Below are 26,338 nucleotides of genomic sequence, written 5' to 3' on the forward strand. Positions count from 1 at the left end.
ATCAAAACCACCCTAAGATACCATCTCACTCCAGTAAGATTGGCAGCCATTATGAAGTCAAACAACAAGTGCTGGCGAGGATGTGGAGAAAAGGGTACACTTGTGCACTGCTGGTGGGACTGCAAATTGGTGCAGCCAATTTGGAAAGCAGTATGGAGATTTCTTGGAAAGCTGGGAATGGAGCCACCATTTGACCCAGCTATTCCCCTTCTTGGTCTATTCCCTAAAGACCTAAAAAGAGCATGCTACAGGGACACTGCTACATCGATGTTCATAGCAGCACAATTCACAATAGCAAGACTGTGGAACCAACCTAGATGCCCTTCAATAGACGAATGGATAAAAAAAATGTGGCATTTATACACAATGGAGTATTACTCTGCATTAAAAAATGACAAAATCATAGAATTTGCAGGGAAATGGATGGCATTAGAGCAGATTATGCTAAGTGAAGCTAGCCAATCCCTAAAAAACAAATGCCAAATGTCTTCTTTGATATAAGGAGAGTAACTAAGAACAGAGTAGGGACGAAGAGCATGAGAAGAAGATTAACATTAAACAGGGATGAGAGGTGGGAGGGAAAGGGAGAGAGAAGGGAAATTGCATGGAAATGGAAGGAGACCCTCAGGGTTATACAAAAGTACATACAAGAGGAAGTGAGGGGAAAGGGAAAAATAATACAAGGGGGAGAAATGAATGACAGTAGAGGGGGTAGAGAGAAGAGAAGAGGGGAGGGGAGGGGAGGGGAGGGGTGATAGTAGAGGATAGGAAAGGCAGCAGAACACAACAGACACTAGTATGGCAATATGTAAATCAATGGATGTGTAACTGATGTGATTCTGCAATCTGTATATGGGGTAAAAATGGGAGTTCATAACCCACTTGAATCAAAGTGTGAAATATGATATATCAAGAAATTTGTAATGTTTTGAACAACCAACAATAAAAAAATTTAAAAAAAAAAAGCAGTGAACATGGATTAGGTAGGTCTGCAGTAGAGAACAGACAAGAAAACATACCAGGGAATAAGGATTTGGAAAATAGAGCAAGAAGGGGACATAAACCAGACTTCCAGTTCAGAAAAAGTCTATAATTCTGGGACAGAGCTGCCTATATAGTCAGCAATGCCAGATTACTAGACTAAGGGTAAATTACTTCTGATCTAAAAGGAAAAGTTGGTCTTTTATTTTTCTTCGTCTATGGCATTTTCTAAGAAACTCTAATTTATATTCATAGTTGCAAAAACAAAAAATTTTCAATTTCTCAGTGGTGTCTCACAGTTAAGAGACATTTGAAAATAGACATGTTAACAGATGGGTATCCATGCTCTGTAAATTTGTCTCATTCTTCATTTATCCATTCAACAGATATTTATGTGTCAGATACTAAGCTTGGTGAAGCTAACACTTCCATTTTTGCCTATCCAACATCCACTTGCCCTTTCTATCAGAATCCTGATTTTACTCAAGGAGCAATATACCCTCCATAAAAATACCTCCCAGGATGCTTTGCACCTGGGAGTGGCCATGACCCAGATTGAGCTAGTAATTCTCTCCATAGGACTGCAAGGGAAATTGTTTTCCAAAAAAAAGAAAACAGATTTGAACCTCATTTCTTGTCATCCTACTCTCCCATCTTAGAACACATCATGATGCCCAAGGGTGAACCACAGGTTGCAAATGTGGAAGTAGAAAGCTGGAAGGAGCCCGGGTAGCAGCTGCTCTAGGAACACTGACCTGCTCACATCATTCTGTAAGAAAAATCAACACTTTTGGGTGGTGGTGCTTACTGTAGTCAGCCTTCTGAAATAGGTAGCCTGCCTGGGGATACCACAGACAGCAAAAAGAAACTCTGCTCCTAATTTTAAGAGCCTCACTCTCACAAACTAAGGACCAAAGCCCAGTCACTGATGAACTTCAAAGACAGAAAAAAAGCAAACAAAGGAGAAAACAGGAGCCTGGAGAAAGGAGCTACACAAAGAGAAGGAAGTCTGTCAAATGATTAGCAGAAAGATACTGTGACCCTGACAACAGGATGTTATCAAAGACTAACATTCAAAGAACTAGAGCACTCTTAAAAATTAAAACCAAAAAAGCATATATATTTATTAATAGGTTAAAAGAATTTAAAATAGCCTAGAAAACAGGAAAGAAAAAATTTTAGAAAATTAGAGGACTTATCAAGAAGTTCCTAAAATGAATGAAAGATATCAGAATGAAAGAAAATTCAAAGGAAGAAAAAAAAAATGAAGGTGAAGAAATCATGGGCAAGGTAATTCAAGAATAGCATCCAGAATTTTAAAAAAAGTTGTGTGGAACGAGCTCTGAGCATCTAGTACAATAGATGAAAGTAGTCCCAAACCTTTTCCAGGATACGTCATTATGAAATTTTAAAACATTCTAGCCAAAGAGAAGACTTTAAAGGCTCTCAAAGGAGGATCAAAAATCAAGTTTCACACAAATATATATGTGTGTATAAACATATGTATATGTGTGTGTATATACACACATATTGAAATGGAATGACCTCAGAATCAACTGCAACAGTCCAAGCTAGAAGAGAGAACATACTCAAATCCTAGAAGATGATTTCCGACTCTGAATTCTACACCTAGCCACACTGTAGAACAACAGAAAGGGGGAGTAAAAAGCATTGTCAGTAACAAAATTTCACCTCCCAACCATCCTTTCTCAAGAAGCAACTGAAGGAGGAGCTTTGCCAAAATGGGAGAGCAAATTTAAAAAAATACATCAACTCCAATAAGTAAAATTCCAACCTAAGAGGCAAAAGGAATATCCAGGATAATAGTTTCCCTGAACAACTGTAAGTAACAGGCCTAGGGATCAATAATCTAGATGGAGACAGAAGTTTCCAGAAAAGACTAGAAGATAAAATTGATAGATTACTTAATCTCTGAACACATTCAAAGAAGATGTGCTTAGCTGGGAGAAAAAGTGGAGATAAATTAATGGACACACAGAAAACTAAAATGAGAAAAACTACTAACTTTGAGGAAACGAAAACACCACAGTAAATCATGAAAAATACATAAGCAGACCATCTTATTATAAGCATTACATATTAATCAACAAAAATGGAAAAAAAACTATTAGAAAGGTGGATGTATAGGAAGCACGGATCTGTGTAGTCGAGACAAAGCAAGAAAAAAAAGAAATATTTTAGAGTGAAAGCAGGAGCAATTGTTGTGTTAAAGGAAAAGGAGACAGCCTGGTGACTGGGTGAAGGGTGATCGATTTTTTTTAAAAAAATATAGTGAACATTTGTTATTGCTTTTTGATTCGCAGCACTGATTCTCCCATTTTTGGAGAATTCTTCATCCTATGAGTCTTGTTAGTATAGCTTCTCTCCTGCTATTGGGGAGGGAAAAAAAGGCTCTTGCTTACCCAGGCTCTCATAATTTACCTAGGCTCTGCCAGTTAGCTGGGGACACGCTGGTGGCAGTACACAGTAGCCAGTGCTGGTGGTATTGATGGTGTAAGACAGACTAATGCCCAGTACTATCTGGGGTGGGTCAGTAACATCCTGACACAATGAAGTCTGTCACAAATAGGGGTTTGATTCCTGGGTGCATAGCCCCCAATCCCATTCTCTTTCTTCAGATCCCTGTGATTGTATTAAGCTACGCGTTTTCCCTTTTGAAACATCTGGTTTTCTGCATAAATCATCCAGTTGGTTTCTGCTCCTTCCAAAGAGGAAGCTGGTCCAGAAACTGATACCAGCAGAGCTGTCAGCATTATGGTCACAAAAATTTAGAGAATCTACATTTGTTCACCCTGGATTCTTTGGAGCTTAAAGGTAGTGAAAAATCCAGATGCTAATAAACAGACTCTGGAAGTTGCGGCACGCAGCTGAACTATTCATAAGATGTTCGATCACTCAGAAAGAAACCTCAGTAAGACTCCAAGTAACCAAGTAAGCAAGTCCACAGAACATTTCTGTGGTGAACACTGACACTACCCAGTTCTCCCATCATCATGGCACCCCAGCTGTGGGAGCATGACCAGCACAGACCCAGACAGTTAACCTTAACTGGAGATTGCCTCTGTTCCAAGAAAGCTGCCTCACCCAAGTTCAACACCTTTCTAGGGCAGCCCACACCCAATCACCAATTGACATGGAAGGATAGAGGCCTCCCCACTCCCATTCCGACTGGGACAACTCAACTCCCTACAGGATCCAGTGAAGAAGCTTCCATCAAGACTACACCACATGCACTTTTCCCTCTTCCCAATCCTGCTTCCTGTCCTTCCACTGCTGCTGACCTCCAGAGAATTCCCTAACACATACCTGCTTGCTCGTCTACCTGGAGAACCTAAGTTACAACACTAAGGACATGGTGTCCTTAGTTCTAAGAAGAATGGGAGAGGCTGGTTGCTTTCAGTTTCCATGAAATGTTTAAAGAATTATAAGGAGAATGATAGGATCAAATCCCTGAATCTGGGCTGGGTGTAGTGACACACACCTGTAATCCCAGCAGCTCAGGAGGCGGAAGCAGAAGGGTTGCGAATTCAAAGCCAGCCTCAGCAATTTAGCAAGGTGCTAAGCAACTCAGTGAGACCCTGTCTCTAAATAAAATACAAAATAGGGCTGAGGATGTGGATCAGTGATCAAGTGTCCCCAAATTCAATCCCCAGTAGCCCCCCCGCAAAAAAAAATAATCCCTGAATTTATGGTTTAGGACATGGCCTGGACACCAGAACCTTCTATGACTCTGCTATAAACAATCTTATAGTCATAGGGCTGAGAAAGCAAAAAAAAAAAAAAAATGTTTGATCACTACTTTATTAAGCTACAATGCCAGCTGAATTCCTACCTTTATAAAGGTATCCATAAATTAGGATCCCAATCCAGAAATCCTAAAAAATAAAGTAGGGATGTGCGATAGTTGAGATCCTGCCTATCTAATCCTTAAACAGCATTCCTTGACAGCAGTAGCAACCCCTCTTTCCCTAATAAGGCCTATCTGGCCTTGCCAGGGGACACTTTTTAATGAAATCACTTGAGGAATTACTGTGCAAGAAAAGCATATTTCCCTTATCCCTCTTGCTCAGCACTCCTCACTGTCTAGAAATGGACCCCAGCATCCCCTAAGGGGCTTATTATAAGGCTTTCATTCCCAAAGCACAATAATATTTTTGCTACTGTACATGGACAAAAATATGGATGGGAATTGATTCTGAGGATTCTAGTTGGACAAAATAACAAATGTTAGATTGGATGGAGTTATTGACATGGACGCATTTATAAGAAATTCAAGATTGCTTATGGCAGCTAGAAGTGGTACCAACTGAGCACACTTGGTAATCCAAACTCCACAGCTGCCTCTATGGCCGAGATGTCAGAAATGGAGAAATCATCAAGGAAGTAATAGAATGATTTCAGGCAATAAGAATGTCAGAGTGGATTTATCACTTGTGACCTGCTAACTATGCCCTAAGAGAGCCCAGATACACACCATTCACCAAGACTGAGAAATATTTCAGTGCAAGGAGTCCAGGCATCTCAAATGTGCCAACAAGGCTATTCTCTAGGCTAGAGATGCTGCTGTGGGACATTGAGGGTCTTCATTTCAACAGGAAGACCAGACTGCTTAAGTGATAAAAACACATAGTGGCACTTAACCCCAAGGCAGTGTGGGCATGACTAGTTCTCTATGCCACACAGCCAGCCTGGTGGTCAGAACGTTGTGAGCCATGGGGAATTTTTGGTGAAGCGTTATCATAAGGCCCCTCAACTTTGAATAGATGAGGGCCGAAGTCACTTACCTTAGAAAAGTTACTGAACCTCTCCATTGCCTTGCCCCATACCTATAAATACCATTTTGTCTTATAAGGATAAGACTATTACCTACTCACAGGGTTGTGAAAATTTCATGATTGATATCAGTTCTTAAAGCCACATTTGGCACAGATAAAATACTCAGTAAAGGTTAGATATTATTACCATTACTATAACTGTTGTGATTGTCATTGTAAGTACAATCAGAAAATAGCTAGTCTGGATGAACAAAGCTCAGCCAAAGCTTTGCTCACAACCATGATTATTACAACTCTGTACCCAATTCCAAGACCGGAGTCAATTCACAGATCTAAAGCCCCTTGAAGGAACGGGAAGCCAAATACCCATAAGCAAAATCATTAATAGCACCATGCAGATAGAAAATAAAAATCTACTAGTGTGAAGCACACCAGATAACCTTAACAAGATACTAACATACAAAGACATTTTTAATATTTAAAGGTTTAATCATCACTGAAGTTTCTAGGAGCTTAAGATCCAAGAAAAGGACAAGTTGGTCAACGTGTGTCACTTATTCCTCAGAAGCACAACTATTGGTAAGCCTTTGGAATTTGGCAGTAATATATATACACACAGGCATGTCACTCAAGCTCATTTACCAGGTGAGTTTTACCCGTCCACAGAATACTAGGAGGCCATGCTACCCGAGTCATCCATGATCAACTGGGAGTTACCTGTTCTTTTATCCACAAAGTCAGGCATGCTGCCCAGCCCTCCATCAAAGAATACATGAACACATACATTGAGAGGAGCCTGAATTCATAAATAGGTAGAAGAAAAAGGGAACTTGCCCTCCCAGGCTGCCGACTTCTGCTATACTGCTAACCTCCTCTCAAGCCCCACCTGAGGCCCCAAAAGGATTTGATGAATAGGGGCTAGTGGGGGGGGGGGGAATGAGCCATTCACTCATGAAACTCTGGAATCTCCCAGAAATGGACAGCTGCAACCTTACACATAAGGTGGTCCCAGAAGCAACAACAACAAAAAAAACCCTCATATTGAGTAGACTACTAAGTGGTATATTCCATAAACCAATTTTTTCTGGAATGAAAGTATTTAAAACTGATTCATGAGAGTATTCAGTAGTTCCCAGGATAGTCAGGAGCATGAAAGAAATTGATTGGATGAATGTTGATAGGGATGTTGGGGGAAGAAGTTTGTAAATGAACACCTCAGAATGAGCCCAGCAAGAATATTAGTTATTTATGTAAATAACAGAAGGACCTGCTGATCTCAACAAGGCCCTGTGTCCACCCGCCAGCCTCTTCCCACAGTCATTCAAATGCTTTTTCAAGGGGTTCATCACCCGAGTGGCCATAGTGGCAGCAACAGGGTTTTGGGGTGGGTCAACAAACATGGATTAACCCTCACAGAACTGACAGAAAAGCTGCGAGTCTAACTTTCCAGTCTCTGACCTCCCACATTTAGGTGCCAAGTTCATTACATTGGACCATTTTTGAGAGGCCAGAGAGTTATTGTGAACATATAGGCTTTCCAACCCCACCATGCTTCTTCTAGCATCAGTGCCACCATCCACAGGCTCACTGTCCTGTTATCAAGTATAATATCACTTCTAGGGACCTTACTCGGTAACAGTAAGACCTGTGTACTGCTCATGGGGTTCACTGGTCCTACAAATCATCCAGAAGTAGCTGGCTTTACAGAACAGTCTGTTGAAGCACATTAGGAGGTTGGGATGCTGTCCCATGGGAAATAAAATGTGCTCTAAACCAGCAGACCACATATTATGCCCTTATCCACAGCTTAAATATGTAAGGTGTCCACATGGTAAAAGTGGCATCTCTCATTAGTACCCTCTTAATCCACTCCTAAAATAACTTTTTAGACCTACAACTCTCATGTGCCCATTTAGAACCCTTATCACCCAGGAAAGAAACAATGATTCCACCAAATCAAGGGTTTATCACCCAGTCACTTGGGGCTCCTCAGGGAGCTATGTGAACAAGTAAAGGAGATTTGTATGAGCTTGGAAGATTAGTCTTTACCATAAGGGCAAACAGTTACTCCTACCTAATGGAGGCAGGAAGGAGAACCCGAGAGCTCCTGCCTTCCACTAACTGTCGACCTCACTTTAGCAACCAAACACACATGGGACTAGCAAGGCTTTGAACCAACCTCACAAGAATGGATATTTTGGATTTAACCACTGGGTTAAAAACCCCAAATGGCAAAGGTACTGACACAAAGAAAACACAGAATGACGACACACGAAAGGGAAAAGTCACAGACCATCCCATCAGTAACAGACGTTAGCTCTGAAGCATGCATTCCAAGTTATTTTCTGTGTAATATATTTTATCTTTAACTTCCATTCTTTCCCTTTTAATCTAAAACATGTTAGTGGGGGTCACCTCTACAACCAAGCCCATAACTACAGCCAATTAACATAATGGCAGAATTCAAGAAGACATGGACACCCCCAGAACTTTATACAATTACATACTCATGAATTGTCTCTTGTTGGGGAAGAGGCATGCACATTTTCAGTGACATGAGCTGTAGGTGTATATTTTTCTGAAGATGTCCAGCCTGCAGCACACCCCCTGCAACTATATCTAATAAGACCTCCTTAAATCTTTCTCAGCAGACCTTGGGAGGAGCTGCTCAGTACCTCTCTTCCCAAACGTCCCCGCACAGTAACAGCACTCAGCTTCCCATCGGCCTTCAGGAAGCTACAATTACTACCACTTTTCCCACTGATTGCTTTTAAGTAGCTGAAAGCAGATGTTGTTAAAGTTTCCTCTAAACTACCTTCATTCTCTCACTTCCAATTATTCTTTGACCAAGATTTACACTCCCCCAAAATGAACACTGCCAACCATGACCAAAGTCAGTCAGACTTCCCATTTGCCAAAATGAAACAGACTCTCCTCTGTCCCTTCTCTTTTGGCCTCTTGAACCTCTAACAGAACACTTCCTTCTTGAGAGGGTCACAAGACCACGTTTCCTCCTGTGTCAAACATTCCTGCCCACTCACTGTGGGACCCTCCTCTCCCATCTGCCTCTTAAATGAGAATATTCACCTGGGTCTGGTCCTTGGGAAGATATGTTTGATGCAAGTGCTGAAATAGTTCCAAAGGGGTCTGAGGTAACCTGCCTAGAGCCCAATGTGGGCAACATCCACTACTCCCAGTGCTCTGTCCACGCTGCCCTTGTGGAGCAGATCTCCCCAGAGCAGACTTCACCAAGGCTTATAGCAACTCTTAAAAAAAAAAAAAAAAAAAAAAAAAAAAAAAACAGTAACAACATCACCCTAAAAATAAAAATACACAGGGAGAAAAATTTTATTTTGACATCTCCAGGAGAAGATTAAAGGGAAGGAAAAAAAAAAAAACAATGTCCCTGGTTACCATGGAGCTCCTAATGTCCTCTCAATTACAGTAAGTAGCACTCGAGCTCTGATAAGCACCCAACCACACTGCTCCTCCCTCCCCGCCAGGAGAAGATTCAACACCTCCCACAGAGTTCATGGATGTCCTCTTCCTTTGATTAACCACAAATGCACCCCACGATAACCTTGACCAACACAGCTATTCCTGTTCATTTTGTAGGGATCACTTTCTGGAACAACATAAAGGTGCATAGCTTCTCTTTGCTGCTTTATGCAAGATCTTGGATAACTAGGCTATCTGGCCACTCCTGGGGACACCAATCTAATGTCATCCACAAGGCATTGTTCTTATGGAATTTTCCTTTACTTAAAGCCACTACAGGAGCGTTCGTTAGCACTTCCACAGTGAGCACGAAGGGAGACAGACACCAAAGGCCGAAGCAGTGTTTCTCAAAAGCAGCTGTCTCTGCTTGCGGGTGGTCAGAAGGGTCATTTCTGGGCAGGGTAAAACATCACTCAGTTCTAAGATCCTTGGAGAAAGCCCAGTTGTACATTTTCTTGCCCAAGAGACAAAGAGACATCCTTTATTCTGGCTGTGCTGCTGTCTCACATTTGATTGCAACTTTAGGATGGGGAGGAAGGCTATTACAGAAGAGAGCATCTTTTGTGATCAAGATATTAAAAGGGATGAAATAAAATGGCATCTTCATAATTCCAAAAATAAATTAGAGCCCATGTGGTGGGGTTCACTTATAATCCCAGCAACTCGGGAGGCCGAGGCAAGAGGACTCTAAGTTCAAGGCCAACCTCAGCAACTTATGAAAACCCTGTCTCAAAAAAAAAAAAAAAGAACTGGTGATCTGGCTCAGCAGTGAAACACCCCTTGGTTCAATCCTCTGTACAAAAAAAAAAAAAAAAAACACTGGTGAGGGTCCAGGACCTGCATGGCCTTTGCAAGCTTCCTAACCTCCTCGTGCTTTGTTCTCTTGCCGTCTCTGCACATCCCAAGAGTGGTCAGCCACCAAACCCTAAAGCTGCAGGAAAAGCCTATGCGTAGTAAAGAAAGGGGTTTCTTGTCACAATGTGCCCTAATGCCACATGCCTGGAGAGGAAAGCCCCAGGGAGTGGCACAGAGATGGCAGGTCCACCACAAGGATAAATGAAGCTATCAGGACCCACTGGACACACCAGGCAGTGACACTGCCATGAGCTGCTGCTTGTTTTCTCATCGTTGACCTACTATCCTGATTTATTCACCCCCCAAAATGAACAATGTCAACAAAGTCAGCCATGACTTCCTGTTTGCTACAGTGAAAGACTTCATTCTCCTGCTCAGCCTCTGGTCAGTTCTTTTCTCATGAAACCGTTTGCTTCCTCCTTCATTCATTCATAGCCAGCTCTTTCTACCTTCCTCTTACATGTTGGCATTACTTAAGGTTCCATACTTGGCTCTCCTTCCTTCTCCTTTGACATTTTTCTAGGAAATTCTTCACTCCCACAGCCTCAGTGATCACATACATAAGCAATGGCTCCCAAATGTCCATCTCTATCACCAGTTTCAGACTCACTCCAATTCATCTTCCTCACTGCAATCAGATTGACATTTCTAAACCCCCGATTTAATCCTATTCCCCACCATTTAAATATTCCCATGGATTCCTATTACCTAAAGAATAAAGGCAGTCGTCAGCATGATCCAGAAACTCTCCATATAAAACCCTTGCTACCTTCCCAGAAACATGCCTCGTTTTATCTCAACTCTGCATCCACTTCAATTTAGAACTCATCCTTCCCTGAATGCCCTAGAGTAACCCACCCGACCAAGGACCTTTGTTCACATCACAGCCCCAACCCATTCATAGGCCTGTGCACCTGATTTCTTAGAACCAACAGATGCATCAAATTTACCCTATGATGCTTTTATGACCTGTTTTTTCCTATATCAACAGGCAGATAATCCCCTTTTCTTTGTATGACCTCTGACCACTAAATCTATGCATACGTCTATCTCAGTCCTATAAAACTATATATAAAATGAAGAAAGTCTATTTTCTTCATATGACTTCTCTAGAATGAGTCATAAGAACAAGGACAACATCCCATTCATCTTCATACCCCCAGGGCCAAGTGCAAAACCTGGCACCCGATAAATGCTTACTGAATAGAGAAATTAATATGACAGCTCTCAGCTCATATGCTAAATACTCAAGTGCAAAGGGAATTCAGAGTAAAATTGTTTTCAAGTTTGGAAAGGGTTAATACAAAAGGTTTACTATCTGGAGTCAGGATTTGACTACGAATGCAGTACTGGGCAGCTGTGGTTGTGGCTCAGTGGTAGAGCACTTGACTAGCCTGCGTGAGGCTCTGGGTTCAATCTGGCACCACATAAAAATAAAAAATAAAGGCATTGTGTCCATCTACAATTTTAAAAATATTTTAAAAAGAATAGAGTACAGATTGGCAAAGAGAAAATTATTAAGATGGTGACTGTTTTAATCAAATCAGGACACTTTAGGGGGAAAAAGCAAATAGATATTATGCCAAGTCGATAGATCTAAAACAGATCTTTAAAATGGGATGTAGTCACCTTACAAATTACGATCCCAAAATTGATTTAAGAATGACATGAAACAAAATTTTTTCCTGGGTGCCCCTCATGTTAATTTTTTAAATTTCCAAAACACTGTGCTATAACAACCAACAATAAAAATTTTTAAAAAAATAAAAATAAATAAATAAAAAGTCCAAAAAAAAAAAAAAACCACTGTGCTGCTATTTTGCATTCAGAAATGGATGAACATTACTGGTTGCCCAAACAACTCCCTTTTCCAGTCCTCAATGTTGAGGGTGCAAGTTCGTTCATGTGTCTGACCTCTTCCCCACGTGACCTAGAAGAAATTCCTGGTTCTCAGCTAATCACAGGCACCCGTTTCCTTTGTGGGAGCCCGACTACAACATGGGTGGAGTATGGCCCAGTTTGCGCCATGAGCTACCAAAAAGGCTGCTGGGGGACTTCTTGGGAGATTTGCCTTCTTCTTACAAAGAGGCACAGGGGACTTGCATTTATGTCCAGATAGCAGAGTACCCATCCAGATAACCATCCCTGAGAACATTTAAATGTTGGATAAAATATTTAAAAGCATACTTTTAAATATATAACCAGCTATTTGGAAAATGAATAAAGTCCTTGGAGGGCAGAAACATAAAAACAACCCAAGCAGAAAGATGGGTGAGCAGAGCTGCTTGTCTTTGCCATGGTTGCATCTGTCAGACCCTGAGGCCCTTGACTTTACATCAGCCACATGTGAGGATTGGCGGCAACACTTGGAGCCCACATTACAGAGGAGCTTAGGATGAGATTCCACAAAAATCTAGATTTCTAAAGGCCAAAATTCCCATGACCCACATAGCCCCAAAAACCCAAGCCAGAACTTTAAAGTAGCACCAAGGTGCTAACACCTCCAGGGAGCTGGCAGAAATAAACCTCCTCTGGATGCACATATTCCAAATCCAGATGCTAAAGAATTCCAAAGACAAAAATGGCAAAGAACATGAATTCACAATCAGAACCCCTAGAACATGGGTGAACATTGATAGTGAGATGGAGAGTGAGACTAAGATATTTTAAATCATCTATAGCTCTAGAACACAAAATGCTTAACATGTTTGAAAACACAGCTCTCCTTATCTGTGAGTTTCACATTCATGTTTTTGATCAACCATAAATCAAATATTCAAAAAAATTGTTTCTGTACTGAACATGAACAGATTTTTTGTCATTATTTCCTAGATAATACAATATAAATGCTATGTATATAGTTTTAGGAATTATAAGTAATCTAGACACGAGTTAAAGGACACATGAGGACATGTGTTGGCTATGTGCCATTTTATAGAAGGAACCCAAGTATCTGCAGATTTTCAACTTCAAGGGGGAGTCCTGGAGCCAACCCCTCCATGGATACCAAGGACTGTTTATGCATACACATATATCAATATGTATGTATACACACAGGAAACTGAAAAAGACCTTGCAAATATGAAGTACCAAAGGTACCAAAGAAAATTCAAATAATTGACAATTAAACACAAAGATATATCCAAAATTCAAAAATTAATCTCAAATATCAAAGCAGTAATGATCACAAATTTTGAACACTACTTCAAATAGTTTGAATGCAGTATATACTCACTTAGTATACATTATAACAGCAAAAAGAACTGAAATTATTTCTTATAAAATGTTACTCAGCATTATGACTCAAAATATAACCACTAAGTGTAATTATGAGACTATTTTATGTATAGCATGAGTAGAACAAATAAGTCAACAGTTATGTAATCAGGAACAAAAATTCTCATTGATTTAAAGTAAAAAGGCACAAACAAAAATCTAAGGTGCTAAGAAACAGTAAGTAAACTTGAATTTAAAATATCAGTACAAACTCGTGGGAGTATATTTTATGGAAAATATTTCTAAGTCTGTGCACTGAAAAGGCTCCAAGCAATCACACCCCTATAGCAATGAAAACTCAGCTCTCAGCTCCTAAGTACAGTCTCCCAACCAAAAGGGACCAAAGTTTCTCTGGAAATCTGGAATTCAGATTCCAATACTGGACCCAGGAAAATCCAAGGTGAGCACTGGGACATTTATCATTCCAGAAAGCAAGAAAATGCTCAGAAGCAAATAGAGGTACAAAGAGAACACAGAGATGCCAGCTTGACCACCTTTGGGACCATTTAAGCATCAAAAATCAAAATGATTTTGTTTTAAACGTAGTTATTTTGATTTTTGATGCTTAAAACAAAATCATTTGAAAATTACCACTGGATGGGAGCATTTCACTAACTTCTTACTTTGAAAAAAAATATTTAAACTGACATTGCCACACATTTGCCCAGTATTAATGAGAAACTATTCAAATCCAATTTATGAGGGAAAGTTCTTTACAAAACACCAAAACTGTAATGATAGATTTAGACGATCAGCATTTCCAACTCCAGTGGGGAAAAAAAAAACTGATGCAGACATGGTTCATTAAAGGATGCAAAACCTATTCAATAACATTATTCTAAGTTATTGAGGAACAGGGTATCACGGTGCACTAAATTAACATGTGATAACTGCCAATGGCAAGGGGATTAAATGTATCTTTACAAGGTTGAGACCTGCAGGTGATGCAGCTCAACATGCAGGTGATGTAGCTCAGCAATGCAAACAGCAGAGATGACCTGACATTGTATGCTTCTCAAAAATAAATGAGGCATATAGCATCCCATATGAAGTGATTATTCAAAAAATAATTAAGTTTTCATACAGCAAATCTCTAAAGAATATAGACCCAACATTCAGTTTTCAGAAAACAGACATAATATAAAAACAAATTTGAGAATAATGAAACAAAAAATATCCTGTATATAGGATATTCTGTAAGATCAGAGGTATGGATTTTTCAAAAAGAATTATTTTAAAAAGTGGTTGAACTATTAAACCTTGAGGTAAACAAAAAAAATCAAATTATGCATTTGGATACAGTCTAGGTTGAGAAAATAGCCAAAAACATTTTGGAGATAGAAAAATATAAAGAGACTAGATATTAGTTATGATACATGTGATACATAATTGTGGTTAGAAAGAACACAGGAAAAATGTTCATCTGATGGTTACATCATGTTTATTATTTAGTACCTGAAAACTTTCTAGTGTTTAGTTTTAACTTTTAATAAAAATTAGGGAAGAGTATACACTATCACCTCTGAGGTAGCTAAAAATAATTAACTTAATCCATTAAGCATTTTGATATAACTTTCAGTTTATAAGAAATATAGGTCAAGGGAGACTAAGCTAAATGGCCTGATTAGGAGGTATAAGGTAGAACATCCTGAAAGAAATGGCCTGGTCCAAGTTGGTAACATAGAAAGGGATGGTACTACATTAAGAGTCTAAGGACAGAACAAGTAGATACAACAGGTGGTACTACTTACCAAATAGAATATGAAGGATGTTTGGGGTCAACTGGTAAAAATCTAGATTGTCTGGACATCAGTTAAAAATTTAATCATGTATAAAGGTAGAGATCATTTAAATCTAAAGTTACAAATATATATATATATATATATATATACATACACACACACACACACACACACACACACATCACACACATATATACACAGAACATAAGCTTATTTGGGAACACTGTACATGAGGTATTAAAAAATGAAGAAGATTTTATCAGATGTGATCTTAGATACAATGCTCTCTGGATAGATACAATGCTTTCATTTTTAAATTATGAATGATCCATATTTTTCATTATCTACAATGAAAATGTACATAATAACAAAAGCTTTATTTTTAAAAGATTTAGAAAAGAATGTCTTTCCTACCAAGGTCCCAAAGACTTTTTTTTTTTTAATTTTTTATTGTGGGTTGTTCAAAACATTACAAATTTCTTGACATATCATATTCCACACTTTGATTCAAGTGGGTTATGAACTCCCACCTTCACCCCATACACAGATTGCAGAATCACATCAGTTACACATCCATTGATTTACAAATTGCCATCCTAGTGTCTGTTGTGCTCCGCTGCCTTTCCCATCCTCCATCCTCCACCCTCCCCCCTCCCCACCTCTCCCCTCCCCTCCCCTCCTCTCTCTCTACCTCCTCCACTGCCAAAGACTTATTTTAAAAGACCCACCTCTCCCCGCCAAAAAAGGGCATGAAGTATGGAGGAAATTTTACCAATACTATTGCATTAAAATAAGGACTATTTATCAAAAGACAACAGTAAAAAAGTCAAACCACAAACCAGAAGGATATTAATATTTGCTGTATACAAACTTTAAAAAGATGGTAATATAGAATAAATAACTCCTGTGACTCCATTAAAAAAATCTCAGGAAAATGAGCAAAAGTTATTAATGGTCATACCACTGAAGATGATTAATCTGAGTCCTATAGATCTATGAAAAGATGCACATGCTCATTAGTAATTAAGGAAATGCAAATTAAAACTATGAGATCTGATTCACACCCACATTTTTTTGAAATTAAAAGCCAATATCAAGTGCCAAGGAGAATTTCAAGGGGCGAAACTCTGACACTGCCAAGAGGAGCATTAATTCTTTTAACCAGCTTAAAAAGTAACTTGGTATTACCTTGTAAATATTAACATGCATACAACCCAATTCCATTTTTAGGTGTATTTATTACACTTTCACGAACCCTCGACAGCAACTCGCCCAGTCAAATGGGGATTTTTCAGTTTTGTTTTGTGGTACTAGAGATTGAATCCAGGTGCATCCTGCCACTGAGCTAAATCCCCAGCTCTGTTTTTTGAGACAGGATCTCACTATGTTGCCGAGGTTGGCCTTGAACCCAAGATCCTATTGCTTCATCCTCTTTAGTAGCTGGGTTACAGGTATGAGCCACCACATCTATTTCAGTTGAAGTTTCTAAGCAGCATTTTTTCATAAGTTAGTAAGTCAGCACTTTGCTGGTGCATTAAAGTATTGCTTTGTGATAGTTTACATACATACACACACACACACACACACACACACCCAACCCCACACACCCCACACAAAGTGCATCTCTTACTATTGGTCATGTACCAAAGAGTTTGCTACACAGGGGAATTCTTGCATGTAAGCCCGAAGAAACTCTCAGAAATGCAGAACACGAAATAGCAAACTCAAATGTCTTTCAACACATAGAACAGATGACTTGTAGTACACAAATGCACAGGGGTGCTCCACAACAGTGACATTGAGCACTCTGTGGCTACACGTATCAACATGGGCACTTCTCAGAAACCATTGTGGGGGTAAAAAAATTTTAAAAAGTCAAAGAACACAAGGCTGGAGATGTTACTCAGCCGTAGAGCACTTGGCTTAGCCTGCGCACAAGATCCTGGGTTCAATCCCCTCTATGGCAAAAAAAAAAAAAAATGTGGATCTAATGTATATGAAGAGGTCTTAAGATATGTAATTTTAGGGATTTGACTGTGGTCAAAGTACAATGAAAGGAAAGGGAATGATAAACAAAACCAGAGGTGGAACCCGGAGATTGACAGGATGGGATGATACAAGGGGCTTCTAGGATTCTGGTTAAAGCAAATGGTAAGAAGTAATCATGGTAGCATCTGCGTTACCAAATTTACCATGCCTAGTGCTGATCTTAGGTGTAACTGTTATATGTAGCAACTTTTCCTTACTATTTAAAGCCCCAAGTTATGTTTTCCATTACTCAGTTAAAAAAAAAAAAAAAGACTCCAACAGAAATTCCTTTAATTTGGATGCTCTACAACTGATTTAGTCTAGGCTATTTAACCCTATTCCATTTGTCTCATCATATCATTAAAACCTGACAGTATCAACCCCACCTACAAAAGATCTAGAAGGAACTCAAATGCTCCAAAGAAATGATAGAGAAATGCTAATCACTCCAATTTGATCAGTATGCCTTCAATATATATACCGACATCACATCATGTCCCATAAATCTGTAGTTATTACACACTAAAAAAAATTAAAAGAACCTTCTTCTGTCAAGGAAAATGCTGCAAGAAGCTGCACAAAGCTAGTTTAAAAAAAAAAATCTACTGGGAAAGAAGAGACTCATTTAAACTGTTTGGCATTTTTCAATCCTAAAAGTTTTTCTCCTTAAAACATTCTGATTAAGCATGTGTGAAACCAAGGACAATCAAGATTTATAAATCTATAAGTCACCGAACAGATAAAACAGGCTTCTACTCTTGCCCTTGGCAGGGAGCAGCTTAATCTGCCTGGAAGATCACACACCCCCAGCTGTCGTTAAAAGCTAGAGGTCAGACCACAGGCAGAACTCGGCCACTGCTGGAGTTCTCCAAAGGAGCAAAACAAGGCAAGGAGGAGAGGTAGTTCTGAACAGGGCAACACACTGTTGTTTTGGCCAGAGGAATAAAGGACAGGTTTCTTCACAAATTCTATACCGGAGGCTATGTCCTACTGAGGAAATAAGGCTTTCACCCCACCTTGCAGGCAGATGGAGAGAAGAGGGGTAGAGAAGAAAGAAGCCAAGGGAACACACACAAGTGCACAAACACACCCCTCACTTACCCTGTGCACCAGACACTATGAATACATTCTTAAAGTGCATTATTTTATGAAATCCTCAAAACTCTGCAAAGATAAGTCTCACTTTAGACACTAGGATGCTAACACTCAATAAGACACCAAAGCCCATTATTGGCTGGTGGACTGGGGTTCAAACCTAGGTCTGTCTGATGTTAAAGCTCACACTCCTTCCTTCGTATCACACAAAAAGAAAAACGATGACTGTAGAATAACTCAGTCTTGGAGTGCTTTCTCTTAGAATGGACTCCAAGGCTGCCCCCAGCAACTCCTGCTCTCTAATGCCAAATGCAATGCAGCCACATATCAAGATGCACATCCTTCTAAGCTGGGTAGGATTCTGCGACAAGGAGGGGGTCACTACATTCTTCACTCCCAGGCCACACCTCCAGACACAAACTTCTCACATGTATAATCTTAGCCACAAGAGGGAAAGGTTTAAAATAAAAGGTTTGTGCAAAGCCACAGCACCCTGAACCTCTCCCACCCTGCACCCACTTAATTTGGAAGCCAACCACTGGTGCTTGTCCTAGCGACAGTGATTTCCACAATTACCTAAGGTCCAAGAAGAGACAGTCTCCAGAAGGGGGATGCTGCTGTAGATGGCATGCATGTACATGAGGCGAGCCATCAGCTCAGCCAGCCCCCACCAGCAGAGAAGGCGGCCCAGGCCCCTGGCAAGGACACAGAGGCTGTCCCTCAGGGAGCAGAGTTCTTGCTGCTGCATCTAAAATGGAAACAAAGGAGAAGGTGGTATTAGATGGTGCCTTGATTTCCAAAACCTTCAGATAGTCCCTTCAATGATGTTTTTAATAAACTGCTCAAAAATTATTGCCATTTCTGCTAACAGAAGGTTGGGTTGCCTTGGAAACCATTTTATTGGGTGAAAAATGTCATATCTGAGCTGGAAGACTGTCCCAGAAAAGGAATAGGGTGGGACCAACCAACAAGCTACCTGGCTGGGAGGCAGCGCTTAATGTATTTTGCCCCTGAAACCCCACCCCGGGGACCTTGGCATCTGTGGAATCTAGGTGTCAACCTATCTGTCTTCTTCCTACATTCACTCATGTCTGTAGAGTCAGGCTAAGTCAGGAAGGGGCACCAGCTGACAAGAGAAAGAGTGGGAGCCAGCCTAAGACAGAGAGAAAGAAAGATATTAAGAGTGTGTGTTATTTTACCTAAAGTTGTTTTTGAAATAAAGTCAACCTAACAGTGATATGTGTCCTGCTCAGCAGCAATATATTAGTTAAGAACACAAGACTTTAGAGTCTAAGTCAAGATCAAATTGTAGCACAAACCTTAGAACTGTGTGATCCTGAGCAAACAGTCTTTTTTTTACTTCCCTCACACGGGAAGAAAAAAAAAAGTTGTCATGAAAAAGCACTTAAGTACTAAGTACAGCACTTAGCATATTGAAAGCACCAGGTGACTGATAGCCTTCATGTACCTTCTTCACGTTCTCCCCTCTGGAGTCCTAGAACACCAGCTTCAGGGCAGCATGAAGAGAAAGAAATTTCATGGCCAAACAAAGGTAAGAGAGAGGTGTTCATGTTGTTCAGAGAGAAATTACAGTCCCACTAGCCCTTATCTGAAATGCTTGGGACCAAGAGTATTTCAATTTTTCAGATTTTAGACTATTTACACAGACTCTACTAGTTGAGTGCCCAGTCTGAAAATCTGTCCCAAAACTTTCAGATTTTGAAGCATTTCAAATTTGAGATGCTCAGGCTATGCTGAGATTATCCTCAATATATGAGGACAATATGGGGGGCGGGGGGGCACAACACCGCATCACAGTTCTACCAAAGCAGCCTAGTTGTGAAGTCTCATCTACTGCACAAGCAATATACAATAATCTAAACCGATTCTAGAATTCATAAACTTGATATTCAATTTGACGTGAATTCAATGTCATCCTTATACCACCATATAAACACACACACACACACACACACACACACACACAGATAAACCAGAGAGCAGTTAAGTAGTTTTCTGGATCTTACGAGATCTCGGGTCTACTGGGCTGGAGGCTGCCTTGAGATTCAGAGGTGAGGCCATGCCAAACAAAAAGCTGAACCTGCAAACAGGCTGAAAGAGGAAGTAGACTTGGCTTCACTTCTGACATGTGGGGCTCAAGACACCAAGTAAACCAGAAAGGCCAACCTAGCTGACGACCCCAAGATGCCACCTCAGCTTCTCTCCCCCCTCTAACCACCAAGGTGCAGCAGCTGGCAAAGGGAGAGCTCTAGGCCAGGAAACTTAACATACAGTCTACCACTTTCTCAAACTGTGCTACACCAAGAAGCCATGCTAAGAAATTCTGGCTGGCTCAGCAGCATTACAGTAAGTAGCAGAAAGGACTTTTCCCACTTGCCATCTGTTTGGCTACACCCTGGAGAGTTCATTGGTTTATATCTTGTTCATGTAAACTCACAAAACTAATAGGAATTTCTTCTTTTGTTTCCCCTCAGTTCACCTCAGGAAGACATTCTGTCCAGCCAAACCAGACTGAATTGTTAGGAAACAAATGGCATCTGCTATTGAAGGATTCACCTGGCAGGCTTTGACGGGAACAGCACTATTTGGGAAGGGGTCTCCAAGGAGGAGGATTACCCCGGTACTTGTAGTGGTCAGAGGTAGCTGCAATGACAGCTGTACAACAATGACCAGGGCAGACCCCCTTTCTGGGCATAAAACAAGAACAGTTTCTCGTCAAACCAGCACACATGCTCTGAGAGGCCCTACAAAGTCCACAGCAATGGACCTACAAGACAGTCGATCAGTACATCCTAATGCTGTAACATCTGCCAGCTCATTAATACCTGCTATTTGAGAACAACAACAACAAAAAAAAACCAAATATCCTATAGTAGAGGATTGATCCAATATGAGTGTCCTTTGGTATTATAGAGCCATGAAAATAATTTTTGTTCACTGAAAGGCTGATAAAAAACATCCAAATCACAACAATCATCTTTGGATAGTGAGATTTTAGTTATTGTTAACAATTAAAATCAATTCTTTCTGTAATTTGGGCAAAGTAATGTAATTTTACAATACTGTGAAAACTTTGACCCTCTGCTGGTGAGGAAAACACTCAAAGTCCCTGGATTTCTGCACCCTGCTTCTAAAATGATGCCTAGCACCAGGACTTTCCCAGGAAGCCTACCTCACAAAGACCAACATCTTCTATGATCATGTATTCTTTTATGCTAGAGTCATCTTTACGTCTCCTTACCTTCCCACCTCCTCCTTTCAACTTCTTAGCCACGTACCAAGTTTTTCTTTGTTCACTTTCTAACTTTTTCCCCAACTCACAGAAGCAAATCTATTGTCTTAATGACCACCAGCAGCTCAGAAAACCCCAATACACAAACAGTGCTGTAGTTTCAATGTCCCTCTGAAGTTCATATGTAGAAATCTTAGCTCTTCAGTCACAGTATTAGGAAGTAGGACCTTTGACCTTATGAGGTCACCAGCACAAAGCCCTCATAACTGGGATTAGCACCCTTAGAAAAGGGACCCCAAAGACCTATCCCTTACACCATGTGGTGACACAATGAGAAGAAGGTCTTCTGTAAACCAGGAAGTGGATCCTCACCAGACCCCAAGATTACTGGTGCCTCAATCCTAGACTTCCTAGCCTCCAGGATTTGAGGGCAGGGGGAGTCGACTTTCATTATAGCAGCTTGGATGGCTAAAATGCAAGAAATCCATTCATCTGTGGAGGCTGAGAGTTCACACCAAGCCACTGACAAGGACAAAATATTGAGAGGCACCAAAAATCATTCTAGAGCAACAGACACATCTTTCTCAGTGCCTATGGTCTTGGACAGAAGCAAGTCATCTGGCTGAATGTGATAATGGCCCCAAAAGCAATGTTGGCAGGAGACAATCTTCACACAACAGAAAGTTTCTGGTTTCTAAATGAGTAGCTCTGCACACAGGCTGAAGGCCTCTGAGCAAACGCCTACCCTAAACTCAGGTCCCCTGCAGACGAGACCTACACCTGAAGCCACAGGGCCCCATCAATGTGTAGCCCCATCCCTGGGATTAGAGAACAGCTGGAATGGAGATGGCCCTGCAGAAATCCAGGACATCTCTGCCAGGCTATCCAGAAAACACACCTTCCCAGTTCACCTCTGGGCTCCAGGCAATCACACTTCAATGTCAGTTCAAGGTAAGGCCTCCTTACCCTCCCCAAACCATGTGCAACCTAAAAATGACAAATATCTGTAATTATCAAGAACCATGAGGCACCGTCTATGGCTGACTGCCTCCTAATAATGACTTACCTACTTTCCTCAGGCCAAAACTTCCCTACCAGGTTTGATAAAGCATAATTATGTGTCACAACAAAGGCTGGATCTCTCTCTACAATGCTCCCTTTTAGATGAGGGCCTCATTCAAAGCAAAGCAAACATTCCTTAACTGTACAAATACATACAGGAAGAGGGGGATAACCCAACTTTTTCATTCTATTTGCTTTTACCTAAAAAGAAGGTCATTTTTGTCTGTCCGTAGGGTTGTGCCATTATTATAATCCACTTGTACCTTGAGTCTAATGGACTCTTCTTTAAAGCACCAAGCAGTGGGAAGAGCAGACACTCGACACACAGCTCAGCTAATGAGCAGGGCTGCACTCTCGTCTGCATGTAAAGCATTTCATTTGAGAGATTTCCAACCTAGGGGATTGTCAACCTGCAGACCATTGGAAAGTGCCATCAAGGGAATTTTAAGTTCAGGCTCCATTTAAGAAAAAAAGAAAAAACACATTAACTCATCTGCAAAGTGCATTTTAAAACGCATTATACTTTAAAACCTCATTTCATGCAAATTGCATGAAAGGGAATATCGAAGCCTTTCTCCTTTCAAAGATATTCTGATGATTAAAGATGACAGTCCTCAAAGATGAAAAGGTTCTTTTCCTTCACACACTAGTAACACGTATGTTTGAGGGCAGCAAACAAAGGCCTTACCCAGAGCCAATTATTCCACCCTGCCACCAACCACCAACTTCTGTCTGCTTGGATCTAGGGATCTGCTGGCAGAAGCCTTATTCCTTCAGGGTGGGTGGGTAGCTGCTTTGCATTCGGTGGTCACAGACCAAACCCTACTCCCACACCAAAAAACTAAAATAACTCCCTAATCAGAATCTCACTGGCCCCAACCCAGCCTCCCATGCCAAGGCTAGAGATGCACACTGGTCTCCCCCCGACTGCTCATGGGCCTGCAGCTGGTGCTGTTCCAGAGTCATCCTGGTCTGGCCAACTGGAGCCTCCAGACCTGCAAGTAAGACCACCAGACCACACTCCATCCCCCTCAAACTCCTGTCACAGCAAGTCAGAGGCACAAGGCTCATGTCTATTTCTTCCACTCAATCTACATTCCATTAGCCTCCCTTTGCCTCTAGCTCATCTATAAAGTGGTAACAGAAGACCCTCATAGGGTTGACTGAGGACTGAAGGAGCTAGAATATGGAAAGCCCAGTTTAGAGTAAGTTCTCACTATTATCACAGATAATGTTATTCCTGATACTCTCCAGACTCCTATACACTGGGTGCCTGCCCAGCCCTTGACAGCCACTCAGACCGAAACCACCCCATACCTGCAGCAGCTGCCCTCATCTCTCTACAAAAAGATGGACTGGCTCTTTGGAGATCAAGATGGTTGCTCCCAGAATCCCCCATTGCCATGCCTGCCCACTAGGTTGGACACCCAGGGTCCCAGTTCTGGCCTAAACTTACCCAGGAATTGCCAAATGCTTCTGTTTAACAGTAATAGTAGTTAACACTTTATGCTATTTGTGTCAAGCTATGTCACTCACACAAAACCATTTAATCCTCTCAATCCTGTAAGGGAAGTACTACTAGTCCTCACATTCAAAGGAAACTGAGGCACATATCAGGTAACTTGAAAAACCCACTCAAGCCAAAGCAGAAAAGGGGCCTGAGACCAGGAGCTGGGCTGCAGAGCCTTTGTTCTCAACCTCGGTGCAAGTTCCCCATTTGGGCACTGGCTCTCTGCCCAGGGCAGGAGCATGGCCCGCAACAAGGAGGATCCCTTGGCCCAACTTCTTCCCAACCCAGCACAGTCCACCTGTTCTAAATTGCAGGGGCCTCAGGCTCCCAGCTAAGTAAACTACTCTACTTTTCTCAGACCCTCCTGGATCCCCCAATTTCACTCTTGCTCAGTATTTGAGTTCCACAGAAGCATAACAGAAAAATAGCTGAAGATCGTGTTCCTGAAACTCTAAATGCCATCAGAAATGGACTTCAAGTTGAGCACTGAGACTCCAACAGGTAAAATTTTTAGCTATTCATCACTGCTAAGTGCAAACTTCACGTGCTTCGACTTAAGTCACCTCTTCTATACTTCATCTTGTGTATGTCAACATTTAAAAGTTTGGGTGACACAGGCATTTACTAGGGCTGTGCCTCATCTCATTTTGTCTCATTTTGTCTCATTTTAAGTTTGTGGTGTCCCAAACTGCTTCTCCTGCCTGGGTTGGTTTTCACTGTAGGGCTCTGCTGCCCCCTGCTGGTGAAGCCTTACTCTTCTACCTGACCTTGTCTAAGAATTGACCTGACCATTTAAGAAATAACCATTGATTTCCTTATTACCAGTCCTTACGTCTGAAAGTGTTTCATACGTTCACTTATTCAAGCACTCATTCAGAGAAAACTCTGCTTAAGAGTTCTTCAAACTAACATTCTCCACCCCTTCCCAGGCTTTTCCTTGGAGGCCTCCCTGAAGGAGCCCATTCACCACCAGATTTGTTTCTCATTCAACCCTCCCCTCTTCACAGGTAAGCAACCCCATAGGCTTCTCTAGTCAACTACAGAAACCCCCTGGATTTTTTAATTTGCCTTGTACCTTACTGAACATTTTTCCATTTTCTAGACTGACTTTGCATTGACTATTCCCAGGTCACAGTGAAAGGTTTTAATTTGCCTTTCCAAATACCCTGCTCTCAGCAATTGCTACCATTTGGGAAAGGGTACAAGAAGAGGGAATAGATATAAATGGAACTCAGAATCCCTAATCTGACCCTCTATAAGAAGCCACCCACTTCTCTTTCCCAGTCCGAGATGGACAAGAATGGGGCTCTTGGCTAAGGTTTAGGGGAGCAATAATCTCAAAGCTGGCCTCTATGGAGCAGATACAGGATGCTATGATAGGCCTCTAGTACTCCTGCTGGACCCTTAAGGGCAAATTTTGAAAGGAGACATGAAATTTTTATAATGATGTTTTTTTGCCTCATAACAAAAGCATAGATTTTGCCACCCGGCAAAGCTCTTTATGGTTAAGAGGCAGGAAAATAATCTGTTTCCTCCTAATAGATTTAGTCTGTTTCTCAGACAATTACTATTCATCTTTGGGGGAGGAAATGGGTAGATGTTTAGTCCAAAAGTTACTGACTGGAAAATTGGGAAGAAATAAAAATCCACAGTGTCCCTTTTTATAGGACAAAATATAAAAGAAAAAATTGTGGAGGATCTGAACCTTCCCTATACTGTGCCTGCTCTTCTTCGGGGAGGACTTGGAATAGTGGCCCTCAGACTTTAGCATACAGGAGAATCACCATCACCTGGGGGGGCCTGTTAAACTATCCAGATAGGACCCCCCCCCCAGAGGTTCTAAGCACTGGCACTTTAACAAGTCCCTGGAGGTGCTGATCCTGCTGGCTCTGGGACCTCACTGAGAGCAGCTGAGTTAGAAGATCAGCTGCCATCACTTGGCCACCTCTATCCTTTACCAACTGAAAGGGTTTCAGAGGAAATTACCTCACAGTCAAAGAATCATCCCATGTCACCCAAACTGAAGTATGAGAAACCCTATACTAAACCTCCATTGCCCAGTATATCAATTTCACATCAAAGAATTCTGGAGAGTAAGAAGTTACATCTCTCACTGGCAATTGGAGAACATGATGTTATCATAATGCAAAAAAAAAGGTACCCTTAAATGCAATGCAGAACTTGAGAATCACCAATTTTGTCTTAATTCTACTAAGAATCCCACTTTCTGGGGGGGGGGGGG

The 26,338-nt window shown here is 41.1% G+C and overlaps 1 protein-coding gene across 3 annotated transcripts in view; it reads right to left on the bottom strand.

Annotated features, from left to right (window-relative positions):
• The window catches only part of Hhat (hedgehog acyltransferase), a 330,730-nt gene that overhangs the window by 229,979 nt on the left and 74,413 nt on the right, over nucleotides 1-26,338 (bottom strand). For all 3 annotated transcript variants that reach the window (XM_048809436.1, XM_048809435.1, XM_048809437.1), the window contains exon 7: nucleotides 18,848-19,019. In XM_048809436.1, coding sequence (XP_048665393.1) covers nucleotides 18,848-19,019 — 172 coding nt within the window. The remainder of the gene's footprint in view (nucleotides 1-18,847; nucleotides 19,020-26,338) is intronic.

The sequence above is a fragment of the Marmota marmota genome, unplaced genomic scaffold, assembly GCF_001458135.2.
Source record: "Marmota marmota marmota unplaced genomic scaffold, marMar, whole genome shotgun sequence".
Taxonomy (NCBI): domain Eukaryota; kingdom Metazoa; phylum Chordata; class Mammalia; order Rodentia; family Sciuridae; genus Marmota; species Marmota marmota.